Source organism: Lepisosteus oculatus, chromosome 24 (genome assembly GCF_040954835.1).
Source record: "Lepisosteus oculatus isolate fLepOcu1 chromosome 24, fLepOcu1.hap2, whole genome shotgun sequence".
Lineage (NCBI taxonomy): Eukaryota > Metazoa > Chordata > Actinopteri > Semionotiformes > Lepisosteidae > Lepisosteus > Lepisosteus oculatus.
Window position 1 is genome coordinate 13,706,826 of NC_090719.1, and position 16,244 is coordinate 13,723,069.

Below are 16,244 nucleotides of genomic sequence, written 5' to 3' on the forward strand. Positions count from 1 at the left end.
CTGAAATCGAAATTACAATCCCAAAAAATGAAGACCACCTACATTTCCTGTAGAGTACTTCTTGGTAGTCAGAAGATTAGCAGGAAAAAAGTGCAAACTGAGAAGATGTACAGAACGGGACATAGAGTATTCCCAAGCAGAAAACAGTCATGGAGCCTCCGACAAGTTCCTGGGGGACCAACTACCGTGCAAGAAATATCCAATCACCACCCTGTCATTTTTATTTTTGCTGACATTGGCTTAGACCCCCCCCCACAGGTGACAAGAGCTGAATCCAGCGCAAGATTTACGGTCTTATACATACAGTAAAAGATTTATACATACCGTTTAAACAAACTTAAAGGCCGCAAACTATCCCTACCTGGGGTTCAGTGGTCGGACGCGGATCGCCACGGTAACGGCAGAATCCTCCCCATCATGACTCTTCTCCTCCCTGGTAGAGGTAAGTCCCACACCGGGCTCCTCGCCCTCTCCTGAAAGCGGCCGTGACGCTGCGATGAGTGGGCAGCTCGCACCCTGGAGAAACTCCGCCACCGTGGTTCGAGTGACAGTCTTCAAATGGGTGTTACCTTTCTCGACAGGGACAACAGGACTTTTTACAGGTGCGAGCTCGGCATGGCATCTCTTTGCAGGAGCGCCGAACTCCCCTCTGCGCTCCGCCATGTCGGGGAAAGAGGCCCTTGCAGACTTTTCTTCGTTAACCGCAGGGGATGCCCAACCTCCTTCTACCGTCTTACAGAGAGGAGCCATTGGCAACGAGAGCCTCTGTCTTGCTGACACAGGCAGGCGGCTTTTTGGAAACTTCTGCGGTGGTCCTGCAGCAGATCCTTTGCCAGAGACCCCTGTAGACGCCCCCTTTTCTTTCTCATTGGGTTCCACGTGGGCGAACGGCGGCAGTGCAGAACACTTGAGGGGTGGTCTCTCTATGTCCTGGCGAGAACTGTCCCCTTTAGGGGGACTGCCTTGGTTTTCTTCTTCAGTCTCTGTGGATTTGCTCACCACAAAGTAAACGGTGGCCTTAAACTTCTTCTGTGGGGGAGGCTGGGACGAGGTACTGGAGCATTCGGCAGCTTCACTGAAGTCCTGGACGTTAATGGCCTCAGCGTCTTCACAACTTAAAGTGGAGACATCCAACGGGACCCTGCAGGACGCACTTTCTTTAGGGCTCTGAGGCACAAGAGTACTTTGCAGCACGGGGGTAGACGAGCCGGGAGAATTAATTGAGAACGTCTGGCTCTTCTCTGGAGAAAAGGGAAGAGTGCTTTGATAGGACTTGACGTCCGTGGAGCTCAGGTTTGGAGTACTAAGCTCATCTGGAGAGCTCTGTGCCATCGCCACCTCTGCAGGTACTTTGTCAAAAAGAGATCGAAGCTGAATGGGAGGAATCTCGACCAGAGGCCTTTTAGATCCGCGAGGTGGTGAAGGAAAACCATCACACATCTTGTGTCCACTTGTGACTTTCTGGTTCTTTTAAACCTTTAAAGAGATTGCTACATGTGAATATGAAGCACTGAGCTTATGGAGTGCAAATTTACTTTTGACAGGCGTGTAGCCAGGGACACTGACATGCAAAAGTCTTCAGACAAATTTAATTTTTCTGTTTTTGCACGCAGCGCTTTGCTTCTTTATGCAGGAACAATTCTATGGCAATCATAGTGAAATGCTAACCATTTTAAGCACACAGCTAATCTTAATATATCTTGATTTTGGCATGCCACACAAAAGGTTTATGGATATGTAGCAAAGGAACAAATGTTCATGATGAAAAGCCCCTGAGTAATTTCTGATTTCATTGGTATCCGTGTTGGATTAGCTACTCCGCAACTTCATGATGACTGCTCATGTATGCAGTAGTTTGACTTTGGTACATGCACAATTTTTGAAAGCTCTGATCAATCTGAATTTGAAAGTGACCAGCTTTTTTTTTCCCCCATCACCCCAAATAAATCTGTACTAATATGTCAAAGTTGTTATTAACCGTGGAAAAGACAAGGGGAGGTTTTAAACAAACTGGGAAGGCTCAAAACTCGAGTCCCATTCCACTGCAAACATTAAGAGGCAAAATGCGACACAAATGCATAACAGTAACTAATTTTACCATATATTGAAGAATAAGGAAACCACTGCAGTTTGAAATCGCGTCATCTCCCGGCAACTAGTGGTGCCCAATCTGTCCAGTATGACGTAACCCCGCAAATCCCCTCTTCGTCATTGTGCAACTAGTGTCTTGCTAACCATTTATAAACTGTATTCGGAAATCACATCCCAAAAACATATTTGTTGATCCGCATCGCACATACTGCAATTTCACCTATTAGATCGTCTTTACCGTCTGGCAGCGTGCGTTAAGGTTCTGTTTAAACACTAGATTTTGAACCACGATATGTAATTGAGGAAAAACTACTCCTTTTGGCCATATTACCGATATTTTGAGCCATTTAATCCCTTAAACGCTTCTTTTAAATAACTGACTACATTCTCTCCAATGTGAGCTCTGCATTTGTATTCTGCTATTTCAGAATTTTCTTGCATTGGTATCCAATAAGAATCCGTAAACTATCAAACACAAACTTTTTTGTGTGTGCAAAATTTATAAGAAGCAAAGGAGAAACTCGGCGTTGTTTTAAGAGTTTTGCACACCTCTGTACGAAAGTTGGTGCAATTTAAATCCTTAAATATGTGGGCTTGCTATAGATGCACAATTAAATTACGAGAAAAGCTGAAAACATGTTACCCTTAATTAAAGCGCAGTGCTGTTCTAGATGGAAATGGTCAGTTTCTAGAGCTCTTGACACCCAACTGAGGTTTGTGGATCTACAGTAACAACCCAAACGCTCCTTCCTAGGAATGACAAAATTACAATTTAAGTACGAGTTTGGTAGAAGATACAAAAAAAAAAGAAGAAAATCACATTTAAAAAAAAAAAAGCCTCACCAATTTCGAAGGGAGAAGATATGAACACAAACAACTTAACGTAAGAAGACGTTTGTTTGTTGTTTTTTTCTTAAAGGGAATACCTGCAAACGTAGAAACCCGTTTGGTAAGGAGTCTGAGCCCAGCACAGCCGCAGGTAATGGGAAGTCAAATAATATATTTAATTCTAGTCCATACCGGAGCGCTCTTTCTACACACCCACCCAAAATAAAAACACAGGACAAATGGAAGTTGAGGCAAGTGTTGCTAAGGGAACGTGAAACGTCCTCCATTAACCGCGGCCCTCGTCTGAAGTTTTAAAATCTAGGCGGCTTCAATCAGAGACACACCTGTGGCTGCATGGCCGCGTTTTCCCCACACGGGGATGGGGTCCGGGGGGCAGCCCGGAAGATAGAGAGTGTGACTCCGGCCGGGGTTTCAAACTGTAGCGGTTTCTCCGGCTTCCCGGAAACGGCTCCGGGAAAGAGTGTTGGAGAGCGAAGATGGCGTCTCTGTCAGTGTGCCAGCCGACGTGCGGGGGTTTCAGTTTCGAGTACAGCAAGAGGTGAGATTCGCAGCAGAAGCGAAATTAAAAAAAGAAAAAAAACCGAGAGAGGCGCTCATTTGCGAGGCGCTTCGACGAATTGGTAGAAAAACAAGCAAACGGTGGGGAAATGAAAACAATCAGTTCATGCAAAAGACGGCCGGGCTGGTCCCGGCATCACTGTATGGGAGACAGTGTCATGGCCTGCTGTAGGAATGACTCAGGGAATTTATTGTATAAAACGCGTGTTTGGTTTATTTTATTTTATTTTGATCAAGACGGGGAACCCGATTGCTGAATGAGTGCAGATTTGTAGGTGGGGAATGAAAATTTTCCTCTCCAAATGTCTTTATTTTTTTTTGTTGTGTTGTCTCTTGAAATATTACCAGATGTCTGAAGAAGCACACGTTTGGGTTTTCTTATGGTGTAAATGAATTCGATTGAAAACGCGCTACAGTTTAGTGCTAAATGTTTTATTCGTATTATTGGTGTGTAATCGTTTCAGTTATTCGTAATATGTTTTGCGTTTTTGTTTTGTTTAGCACTTGGAATGAATTAAAAAGTTCTCATTTATTTATGATCTCCTAAATATATGCTTATTTAGGAGATCCTGTGTCTATAAAATGTTTTGAAAACAACTGGCTCCAATTTTTTGTTTTATTGTGTATTTTAAATTTGTTTTGTTAAAGTGCTTAATGATTCTCCTAAGCTCGGTTGTATCATTCTCTGATTTCTAAGAGTTTGACAAGTATGACATTGCAAAACGTATCCATATGGCCGAACGATTTTTTTTTAAGTCAGAGATTTTTTAAATAATTCGAGTTAAAACTATTGCGTTAACACAACTGTAAGAACTCTAAATAGAAAAACGATTTCTTGATAATAACCATAGATTCACAGTTTTCTTTTAAGAGATGACCAACCTATCTTAAAGCTAAATGCAAGTCAATACCGTCGAATTTAGGGATGCATTTTCAAGTAGAATGCAATTAAAGTTTTTACATTCTCTTTATTTCTGTATGATAAACTTTATTTCCCCTCTTTCTTTACGTAGAAACGCACTCTTGGAGGCTGAATTTACAAAGTTAGGGTCCAGTATCCCTACTGCAAGAAAAACTGGCACCACAATTTGTGGAATTGTTTTCAAGGTAAATGGAAATTATCCAACACCTTTTCTACTGATGAACTTTTCTGTTCCTACCTGTACTGCAGTCTACTTTGAGCAAACTCTTGTTGCAATACTGTTGTATTAGGAGAAACAATTTTAGCAACAGTCCATTGAGAACTCTTGAAATATGTTGATTATTGCTCATATTGTGATGATTTTTTTTAAAGTAAACAGACAAATCCTCTTGGAGAAGCTACATTTTTAGTTAGGCCTGATTTGTGCTTTCAAACTGTGCTGTTAAACTGTGAGTCGAGTGGTGCTTGCGTCACAGCCCAGTGAGATTAAAAGATCCTGTTTCAACAGGAATGGGAGACATTTAGTGCAGGTTTTCATCTCTGTTTTTTTCCCTGTATATCATCTCCCTTGCTGTCATTTTGTAAAGTTTTACATTACACTCAGTGTGTAATTCATCTGAAGTAAGAAAGTAATAGTCGCAATCGGAATACTATAATTGTAAAAGTAAGCATTAGTTCCTATGTTATAGTCTTTGTAACCATTTCTGTCTAGAAATTGAAACCCTTTGTCTCCAGCAAAGGTTGGAGATGATGTGATTTTAAATTTAGTTTCACTTTACTTTGATTTGCATCATTAAAATCCCCCTTTTTTTTAGAAAGCTAAACTTCTGGTTTACAATTAATATTTTTAGGGAGTGTTGTTTCCTGCTGTGTGGGTTTCGTTAGTTTGTTCTGTGGCTTTAAAATGTAAAAGCCAGCTGGATCTTATTTAATTAGAATAGGTAGGAGATAAGATGTCGCCTGAGTGACTTTCCACTAAGCAAATTCATGATTACAGCGGAATGAGATGTAATTCCTGTTATGGCAGTGATCATGATCATTATGATTTCAATATCATTTTATCCATCACAATACCAAACACCTTTCATTGCACAACAGGATAGTACAGCAAGATCAGATTATAAGATCTGCAATGAATGAGAGAGACATTTGGGGGAAAATACAACAGGATCCGGAGCAAAACATTTAAATTTACAACTTTACCCTAAAGATATGTACTTCCATTCCTGGTATTCTACATGACATGCACAAACATGCGAGTTTTAAATGCATGTACCTATATTTGTTGGACAAATGAAATGTTTCATTTTCTTGTCCCTTTTTGGCTTGATTGCAAATGAGTGGTTACATTTTTATCATCTTTGGGCTTAATTGTGCAGCAGAGCACAGTTTTTTTTTCCAGATATTTAATGTATAACATCCTGCTTTACATTATTGTTTGAGATATAGTACATATGTTTACCATAAAAACGGAAGAGATACTGTCATTGTTCTATGCAGTTAAATTTCACTAGGGTCAGAATGATCCAGGTATGGTCATATAATTATTAAAAATTCAGAAAAACCTGATTACAGGAATTTCTTAGCCATAAATTTGGATATGATCTTTCTAAAAACGTACATGGATCAGAATAATCTTGATTGTATTTCAAAGTTAAAGATTGACAAAAGGTTGACATTGCCTTGGTGGTCATTTAGTTGGTGACTGTGAGTTTATTTTACATACGTTACTTAGCTGAAGAAATCTTTAATTACTGATTTGACACGCCTGCAACAACTTTGGAGAGCACCAGGGCCAAGGTTGAGGAATACCAGACTATTGTCCTTCTTAGGTATTTGTCTAAAATACACGGGGGGAGTATTTCCTTGGATCTGAAACATCCGTGGTTTGTAGTGTAAAATAACATTTTGTCTTTCAGGATGGCGTTGTCCTTGGTGCTGATACCAGAGCCACTGAAGGAATGGTTGTCGCTGATAAGAACTGTTCCAAGATTCACTACATTTCCTCTAACATTTAGTAAGTAGAATTTCTCAATTCTTAGTTTCACTAGAGTATTTGTGGACCATTGTCAAGCTTCCTCTTTTTAAAAGTGGTAACACTTACTAAAAGGTTTAATCTGCTTATAACCTGTCACATTTAATCATTAATGGTCTGAATATATAGCTGGTTGTTTTTAGTGCACTTGCCTGGTGATTGGCCTGCACATCATGTGTTGCTACTGTTTATAAAAAAAAATATTTGGCAATTACAATGGCATATGGAAGATAGAATCGGTTTAAGCTGGATACATTTTACTTGCTTATAGTTTGTACCCTTTTGTGAACTTCTTGGAAAAGAACTTCTTGTGTTTCATCCTGGACCAAAAAAGCCCTTGAAATATACATAAGATCACTTTATTGGCCATATACAATTTTTGGCATTAGGAATTTGTCTTTTCGTATACCCCAGCTTGCCCTCCATGACATGCAAGTCTTTTCAGATCGTCCTTTCCCCCCCCCCATCATCTGAAAGTGGCGAGGACACGCGCAAAAGCCGACGAGCCCTCAACGGCAGTGTACCCTGTCTTAGCAATCATCTGCTGTTTAAGAGTTGCCACGATTCGGAAAAACAATCTCGACTTCTCTAGCCCACCGACATGAAGAAGGGAGTTCATCGGTGATCCAGACTGCTGACTTCCCCAGACTTGTCCCCTGCATGATATCGCTGAATGGCCGAATTTTCATGTTTCGGTTTGGTTCTGTTCCCAGCTGCTGTGGTGCCGGGACAGCAGCGGACACGGAGATGACCACCCAGCTCATCTCTTCCAATCTGGAGCTTCATGCTCTGTCCACTGGGCGGCTTCCTAGGGTCTCCACAGCCAATCGCATGCTCAAACAGATGCTTTTCAGGTGGGTGAGAGCAGGATCTGTGCTCTGATTGGATCTTCTTTAATGTTTGAGCCGCCGCCGCCTCCCTAAAACATTTCTATATCAATATGGTAGGTTGAGGAGCACATAGATGTAAAGTACAGCTACACTTACAGCCATTTTCTGCTGCTCATATGCACTGTGCCAAAAGTTGTTGTTTTTTTTTACTTCACTGCTGGGTAAAGTGTTGAGTTTTCTTTGGACATTGAAAGTCGTTCTTCTGAATCACGAAAAGGAGTTGAGTGGGAGTGTGTAATGAGTCGGGTGAAAACATAAAAACATTGACATCTGATCAAGGACAACATTTATTTCTAATTAAAGTTTCTTGAAGTGAATGCAGATAATAGATAATAACCGTTTCTTGATTAGAGGCAGAAATTTTTCCGTGGTATAATGGGCTTTTATAACCTTAATGTTCTTTACTCGTGATTTTTGTCTGTTGCAGAGTGTTCAGGATAGTTAAGCAACTTGCACTAGCATCTTAACATTTGGTAGTTGGTTAATAGTGAACTTAACCTTACCTTTGGCGTTTCAATGGATGCCCCTCCAACTGCTACATAAGGGGGAAAAGTAATTGTGCACTGCTCAGCTTCATGGGTTTAGTGCCGCGTGATGCTTGGTGATTTATGATAAAAATATTTCTTGCACTGAAGGACTTCTCAGTTCGGAAAATGAATCGTTTGAAAGATTGTGATGTGAATGCCAGGGGGACTTTTTGAAGGTAGGTGTTGTGTCCACGCTACCGTACCAGCACAGCGCTGGTGCTCTTCAAAAAGGCGTTTTTCCACTTGCAGCAGGGCAATAGCTATCGCAGCACAAAAATATCCCGCTCATTCAGTCACTTTGCATTTGGTCCTGGTGGTTTCATCAAACAATCAAGATCTAAGGAAATGATTAGGAAGATAATTAGTTCGGTTATGTAGCCAGAATGGAACAAAACGCCACCTCCTCCGAGGAGCTGCTACAGTGAGCAGTTGCTTACCAGCCTACAAATAATTGAGCAGGGAGCTGCGTCAGCATGCGCAGACTGCAAACGAACAAGTCAAAGTTTATTCCCGGCTGAAAAGAGAAGAGAAACAAAGACGCACGGAAACAAAGAAGGCTCCACTGCCGAAACGTCGTTTCCTTTCTTCTCTTTTCAGTGTGGAATAAACCTATTACACGTTCCTTTACAGAGAATCGATACCAAGCAGTGATGTCACAACAGTAAGTCTGTGTGGCTTGCAGTAATTATAATCACGAGTTATAGTGGTCATCCAGTAGTTTGTTGGCTGTAAATGTGCTGATCTGAGGGTAAGTATGAAATATTGCGTCTTTAGATTTGGCGATAAGTCATTTTGAAAAGCCACATTACATGCGATTTGAGAATAAAAAAGTAGGTATTTGAAACGGAAGCACAGTAGCTATAAGGAATAGAGGCTGCACATCCCTTTCCTTATGGGAATGCCACTCTTTCGTAGTCTAATGTTGAATTTTTCTCCTAAATTCCTGTTACCCTGAACAGATACCAGGGGTACATTGGCGCCGCCCTGGTGCTTGGTGGGGTGGACTGCAACGGCCCACATCTCTACAGCATCTACCCACACGGCTCGACTGACAAGCTGCCTTACGTGACCATGGGTAGGTACAGGCCTGTCTTTTCTCTCCAGAGAAATTCAGGAGATGAAGGGACGTGTTAAGGGAGTGCCAAGAGGAATCGTAGGTGTTGGTTGTTTTACCGAGAAGTGCACAGGTATGGGCTTGCTTAAGGGTTGTTCTGCAGCGAATAACCGATGTGCTGTGGAATGACCCATCATTTTCTGCTCGTGCTGCTCTCTACAGCATTTTTGTGAGGAGCTTTCATAGTTTGTAAAGGATAATAAACTGGGCGGTGTGGTGGCTCTGTGGCTGGAAGGTTGCTGGTTCGTATCCTGTGGCCGGCAGAGGAATCCTACTCCATTGGGCCCCTGAGCAAGGCCCTTCACCCCAGCTGCTCCAGGGGCGCCGTATAAATGGCTGACCCTGCGCTCTGACCCTAAGCTGCTCTCTCCCGGTCCGTGTGTCTCATGGAGAAAAAAAGCTGGGGTCTGCAAAAAGAAATTCCTAATGCGAGAAAGTGTATATGGCCAATAAAGTGATCTTATCATATCTTGTGTTGACAGCTGGAGAGGGATGATTTTGATAGATATGAGGTGTCAGAAAAGCATTGTTTCGTATTTTGCACTTAATTAGTGATCAAAGCATTTCTCTTAACTTGAACGTAGAAAGATTTATTCAAATGAATGGAAAATAACATTTTTAATGTTTGTTTAGTTTGTTTAAAACCTGGATAAATATAAAACTATTGATGAACGTCTTTAGTGGTATTTACACAAATCTGTGTAGGTAAGCATTAGTGGAAGTAAAGTTGGAAGTCATTTGAAAACAAACTGCAACATTTCTTAATTATATGATGTGAATCTAATTGGGGGAAAATTGTATCATTTTACAGTGGTTTCAGGTAAGCTCTCAATGTAATCTTTGAAGTGTCACAATAATTGAAGTGTGAATTTTGTCAGACTAAATATGTATGCATTTCAGTACTGCATGACTTCTCTTCAGGTTTTTGTAAACATCTCAATTCTGATATTTTGTGGGCTTTTTAAGGATTTTTCCATTTTTTATTAAATAACGAAAACATTACATCTGATGAAAAGATTAAACATCGTGCATACGATGGTTATATGTTCTTTTTGAAAGAAAAGTGAATGCTTTCAAGTTGACGGTATTGGAAGGATCGTGAGGAAAACGTTTTGTAGTCCGTTGTCAAAAGAATTAATGGGAGATTGAAGGACAGGCAAACGTACATTAGCTGGCCCTGTATTGGTGATGTTCATGATCTGCAGAAACCACTAGAGAATGTTAGGGTCAGATGCATAATCTGCAGGGTTTATTTATATGTAGCGCGTTAAATTGGTCATTAAAATGCTGTAGAAATAAATAAAAGTAAGATGTTAAACGTATACATTAACATACGAACTTCCTAAGAATGGAGCAGAGGCGATCTTAACAGAAGGTGGTATTTCTGTAGACACTTAAATAGTCAATTTACAAAACAGTCTTGTTCATGCTCGTGGAAATTGGTCAGATGTGACCTCAAACTCATTTTATATTATTTTATGCACCATAAAATAATACTTTCAGCTCACACTAACATGCTGGACTGTTTCTGAAGAGAAAAGCTGAAACCTTGCACTCGCAGTTCCAGTATTTTCACATTCAACTTTAAACATGATACAACGAATAAAAGTAATGTGTTCTACACACAGTGGATATGAGGAATTAAATTTTCAGCTACTCTCTAACTTGTCATGAAGAGAGTAATTACTGTATATACAGGTTGGTGTATAGTTGAGAGGTAAAACAGTTGGCTACTGAAGGAAAGATCACCTTTCTGAAAAGGGAAAAAAAAACGCTTCACTTCCTTCAGCTGGCAGTGTTAAATATCCAGTGTTGGATATGTGCCTGCTGTTTGTGGACACCCCTATCTGTATTGATGGCTACAATATGCTGCCATTTTACTTCTAAGCAGTTGAAGTGTTGAGCCCCAAAATGTAATTTTATTTTTAAAAAAGGGGTTGCCTTGTCATAGTGTGTCCGATGGCTCACTTATCATTATTGAAATATTCTCATTTCTGTAAGGTCTTTATGGTTATAGATTTTAGTGGATTTTATTGGAAGACTTTCATGAGCGTTCAGGGATGTGAGTTTTCAAAAAGGTCAATGTAAAAGCCAGGAGTGGAATAGGGGGAATTTTCTACTTTAGGAAGTTTCAATTGCCTTTGGGGCAATATATCAAAAGTCATCATCAGATACAAGCCACTAGGAAAGTGACTATTTTTGTCTAAAATTGTTTAGGAAACAATTTGACGAATGCAATAAGACTTTTTTTTTACACAAAGGGCTGTAGGAGTGCCAAGCTACCCTGCCGAGTTATCGCAGCAGAGACTGATTCTCCGAAGGCACGACGAGATCATCAAATGAGATCTCTTACTCTCTCAAAATGGAAATGAGATGGGTCCAATAACCTTCTCTGATTTGGGGATTTTGTGTTCTTCTCTTCAGATCTTAACAGTAAAATCACAAGCCCCTTGTTCTAATTACAAATAATGTGTCCAGTTCAGCCATAACCCTGGCCTGGAAAAGCAGACTGGAGATGAATTGATGGGTTGAACTGAGCTGAACCGAAATAAAACCTAAACTTCCCTGTGACTCTCAAGGAGAAAGTTGCACATCCTCTACACTAGGATGTGTCGAATTGATCTTGCACTGTGCTGGTTTATGCCGTGAAGTGAACTGTAACTTTCATTGGAGTGATTGAGAAAATGACCAAACCTAAACAGGTGTTTTTCAAACCACAAGACGTTTAATTGTCTGGGCTTCCTGGGGAAGAATGAAAGTATGAATGCAAAGATATTGTTTACGAACAAAGCCACATTTAGCCTTCCCAAGTGGAAATTGTTTCTTTAGCTTCATCGAGAGCCAAACTGAGTAGCATGTGGTCTGATGCCTAGCCTGGTCATTCTTAGTTCTTGGTATTTTCAGTGGTTCATTTTGGGGCCTGCAGGTGGCGCTGTTGTGTAAGAATAGATTTGAAGCGGTCGTTCCAGAATTTCGTTTTTTTTTCTTTTTAGTTTTTGTATTTCTTTATTCAGGAAAAAATAAATCAGCTGAGAATTTCAGTGGGTTGATGATGCTCACCAACAATCAAATTGCTTTTTATTTCATTAGAATACACTTGTTCCTGCATTTTGCATTTCTAACTTATGAATCCCTTGATCGTTGGAAGAATTGTGTTAAATTTGGTGGAAGTGGGCCCTGAAAAGACTTGGGGCTCTGGTTTTAAGGGCACAAAACCTGAATTTAATCTGCAGTGAACTAAACTGCGTCTCTTAACGGAGCCAGTTTTGTTGTTCTAATCAATTGGCAACATTTCTGTGATTGTTTTTCATACCCAAAGGATACCGAGGTGCTTCATGTGTTAGAGGGGACCCATTTCATCACCCACCTGTGTGACACACAGCAGGCTTTTAGCCTGCAGTCCCACTACAGAGCGTATTAAATGGTGAATGCGGTATTCACCAGTTGAATAAGGGATAAATACAGGAAGTCTAGATTGTAGAAGCCAGTTATGCACTTGAGCCAGAACAACTTAAAAGCCCCACTTATGTGACCAAGTAGTGGCAGTCTCGGTTTCACATCTTGTCTAAGGGATGGCACCTCCTACAGTCCAGTGTCCTCTGCTGCCAGACTGGGCGTTACTTTTTGGAAAGTGCCAACTGTGGGCCTGCCAGCGCCACTTGAAGTAGAAACTTGGTTCTCCCTGTGGGTATCCCATCCCTGTACTGACCAAGGCCCAGCCTTGCTCAGCGTCTGACAAGATTTAAGTTAGAAGGCCGTAACACTGGTTTCAGGAGCAAGTTCAATGTGAATGAAATAACCCCTCCCCCTGTGTTTTTGCACTATTTATTGGGTAAAGACCAACTGCCGTTTTCACGAAGTGCTTCCTGAAGCCCAAACAATAATATTACACTTAATACAACTGAAGTAATGTAAGTCAATTTTTCTGCATACAATGAGCTCATTTTGATGTGCTGTTTAGTAATGCTTTTCACTGTCGTTTGCATGTACTGTAGAGCCGAACTTGCTAGATAATCTGTTCTCTAAAAATGGTGTTGAAGGTAAATCTGGTCTCCCGCGTGGATCTGCACGCTCCTTAGGTGTATGAACTGGTAGTTAATCTTGACAAGTGTGACGAATGACATTTCGGCACCTTTAATCTCGATGACAACAAGAGAAGTGTCACTCAGCCTGTCAGGTCACTGTTGAGTAAGTTTATGAGCATTGCTGTTAGTGCTCCATGCTTGGCTGGTTAACCTCTTTCTGCTGAATCACTTTGCTGTTCTCCCATTGTACCCTGAGTGTGTACACAGCAAGTGCAGTGAGCTATAAACATGTAAACATGGCCAAGCACTGGCATAAAGGAAGCAGATAGCAAGTGTCCTGTACTGTGCGATGTGGTTTAAATTTATTAGTATGAATAACTTTACTTTTAGTGAAAGTGACTTGCATTTATAGTTGGTTATTAAGCTGTGTGTTAGTGAAGCAATCGGGCTGAAGAGCACCAGTGACATATTCTTGTTTAAATTGGTGAGTTTCTTGACATGATTTACTCATTTAAATAAAAATGTATAACTTCAAACAGTCATTATATTAAAAGATCCTTGTTTTTAGTTTTTGATTTTGCAAATGTTCATGGCTTGACTAATGTGGAATATTCATCCCACATGTGAGCGTGGCTTGAAAACTGAAAATCTGGATACCAATTTATGTCTTATGGATATACTGAAGGACATTACATTTAATGTCTCGTGTGAAAAAAGTAAAATAGAAATAGTTGGTAGTTTAAAAAGTGTTCTGATGGTTTGAAAAAAATAATGGTAGGTGATTCTTTAGAGCATAGAAACCATCATATAAATGGAGATTAATTTGCCGTTTTTTATTTGGCTTGGTTTTATTTTAATAATTTATAAAAAAACCCATGTTGTATAAACAGTTGCTGATGAGCAAAAAAAACAACAAAAAGGAAAACAAACATCTTCTGCATCTCCGAGGAGTTTAAGAGAAATTTGGTGCTTACTCAGGAGTGAAACCATCAAATTAAACTGTTTGTGCTGACAAAGGACAAATGTGATTTTTTTTTTTTTTTTTTCAGCAAACGATGCAAGATTGTCTGCTTGCTCAAAGTGTCTCGGAAAGCTCCTGGCCGACACCCCTAATGAAATGTGTGCATAAAATTAAAGCCAGCTTGCGAGCTGCAGTTCAGCTGCAGGAATAAGCAATAAGAGATGTTCTGTCTTCCTCTGGTGACTCAGCCTGCTCCCCTGATACTGGGGCTGTTTCATATTCATAAATCAGTGCTTCATACATTGGCAGCGTCGGCCCGTGGAGCAAGCAGTACCACCAAGAGACCGGGCCTCTCAGCCAGGAACAGCAGTGAAAAATGATCCCAATCGATAGGGCTGTGGAGAGCACCAAATTTTTCCCCAGAACAAGCAGCAAATTGAATAACAATGAGTAAGTGTGAATAAGCACTCTGTCAGGCAGATCTGACACTGATGGATTAGAAGGTCCTAAATGTTGCTCTTTCGGCAGCGCACGGATATCGTGGCAAGCTCTGGAATATGAAGCAGGCTGGGGTGGCAGCGGGGGCACCCGGGTGACCGAATTGAACTGCTACTTAGCATTTAGAGGTTGCCAGTTAAGGGAACCTCCCCTTTTCAAAGGCCCTCATTAAAACGATCGCAAGACGCAGTGGCATTTTCTTCGGGGCGTGCCGACTCCTTACCCAGAGACCCCGGCACCATTGTTTGTGCTCCACGCCAAGAGATGTCATTTAGCTTCCCGTGTTAAAGGAGCTGTTAAAACACAAAACGGTGAAATTGAGGTTACCTTAGCTGTTCCGTTTCTCCTGTGCGTCTGGGAACTGGTCACAAGCTAAGTGCGGAAATCATTTTGTTGACCTCTCGGATCTGGAGCCTTTACAAAATTGAACGTTCAGCAGCGAGCAACAGCAATAAATGTTTGTTTTTTTGTGCAAGTACTTCTTCTATGCACTATATACTTTGATAAATAAATAGAACTGCGGATCAATTCTGCAAGCTTATGACTATGATTTTAAAGTTTTTTCAGTTTTACTTTGGTAAAAAGTACCTTGGTAGGCAGGACATATGTGAATCCGTTATTAGAAAGAAAACTAAAAGAAGTAAGAATGTAAGTAGGACTTCATTGCATTGCAAAGTTAAGTCAGATTTTACTAGTTGTGCACTTTGTGCATTCTTTTAAGAGGCTAGTTTGCCTTTTTCATAACCAGCCAGTCAGTGTTTAACGATTCACTGCTGTAAATGTTTCATCCTTCAACCCTTATTTCAGATGATTGTTTCTGCTAGTTTTATTTTTCAGTTTCATTCTGTAAAAATGTCCAAAAGCAGTTATTAAATGCATATATGCCGGCCCCAAACCCTGTGACAGCATTTGAGAACAAGAGCTAGCATAACATCTATTATTCAGGTGGTGATGTAGCAGAACATACAGCTTTCCCCGGTGTCTGGAGGGATGATGATGATGATGATGATGATCTTCCTTAGTGTGCGAGAGGAACTACAAAATCAATCAAGTCTGTAGCAGCCTGACAAATTCTGATTCAACTGTTAACAGTAAGGAAAACCTTTAAGATGGTTGACTTTAACAATGTAACGTGGAGCGTTACTTTGTTTCTTAGTAGTTAATGCTTTACTACCTGCATCATTTTCTAGTGCACGTAAGGCAGTACTGCCAAAAACTGGTTCAGAGACTTCAGCTGACAATGTGCACGACTCGTCTGAGAGCATCAGGCTGTATTTCAGATGAACAAACTGAATACTGAAGTGCGTGAAAATAACCATTTTTTGGGGGTGCTCAAGTTCTAACACAGTAGACAACCTTCAGACGAGATCAGTTAAGGTTTCTTTTGCTACTGGCGTTTTTGTTCTCATAGGGCAGAGATAGAACTTTGAATTTTATTTTCCACCTGACTGTCATCTTTTACACCCTATTCAATAGCAGCTTTGTAGCTCTACAGTGAAAATTTGTCATTGTGCGCTGGATGTGTTAAATGATGGGCTTAATCCACCCAATTCCACAAATGGCAATTTAATCCTGAAGTGAAAATATTCTGGGAATAATTGGTAGTGAAATTTAAAATTAACAAATCTCTGAAATATCAAAGTTGCATGTAAATTCATTCCTTGCAAAAGTTTGAATGCTGGAATTCATTGCTGTGAAATTAGGTAGTGAAGTTCCACAGCTGTGGCCAGAGCACAGTTTAATGGATTTTCTTGCTGGTAACCGTGAAGCCTTT

At 40.5% G+C, this 16,244-nt stretch overlaps 2 protein-coding genes across 7 annotated transcripts in view; one reads left to right on the plus strand and one right to left on the minus strand.

Annotated features, from left to right (window-relative positions):
- LOC102690236 (kinesin-like protein KIF14) overlaps positions 1-3,265 on the minus strand; it is a 38,308-nt gene extending 35,043 nt beyond the window's left edge. For 3 of the 5 annotated variants that reach the window (XM_069183162.1, XM_069183161.1, XM_069183159.1), the window contains exons 1-2: positions 2,935-3,258; positions 362-1,476 (exon numbers count right to left, since the gene is read on the minus strand). In XM_069183162.1, the coding sequence (XP_069039263.1) occupies positions 362-1,440 (1,079 nt within the window). In that variant the 5' untranslated portion in view covers positions 1,441-1,476; positions 2,935-3,258. Of the gene's footprint in view, positions 1-361; positions 1,477-2,934 lie in introns of all 5 variants that reach the window. The other 2 variants (XM_069183160.1, XM_069183163.1) reach the window with 2 other exon arrangements.
- A 10-nt stretch (positions 3,266-3,275) lies between these two features.
- Positions 3,276-16,244, plus strand: part of psmb7 (proteasome 20S subunit beta 7) — a 37,589-nt gene continuing 24,620 nt past the window's right edge. Inside the window, exons 1-5 of one of the 2 annotated variants that reach the window (XM_015367068.2) lie at positions 3,276-3,478; positions 4,512-4,605; positions 6,340-6,437; positions 7,169-7,309; positions 8,832-8,947. In XM_015367068.2, the coding sequence (XP_015222554.1) occupies positions 3,417-3,478; positions 4,512-4,605; positions 6,340-6,437; positions 7,169-7,309; positions 8,832-8,947 (511 nt within the window). In that variant the 5' untranslated portion in view covers positions 3,276-3,416. The remainder of the gene's footprint in view (positions 3,479-4,511; positions 4,606-6,339; positions 6,438-7,168; positions 7,310-8,831; positions 8,948-16,244) is intronic. The other variant, XM_006640702.3, reaches the window with a different exon arrangement.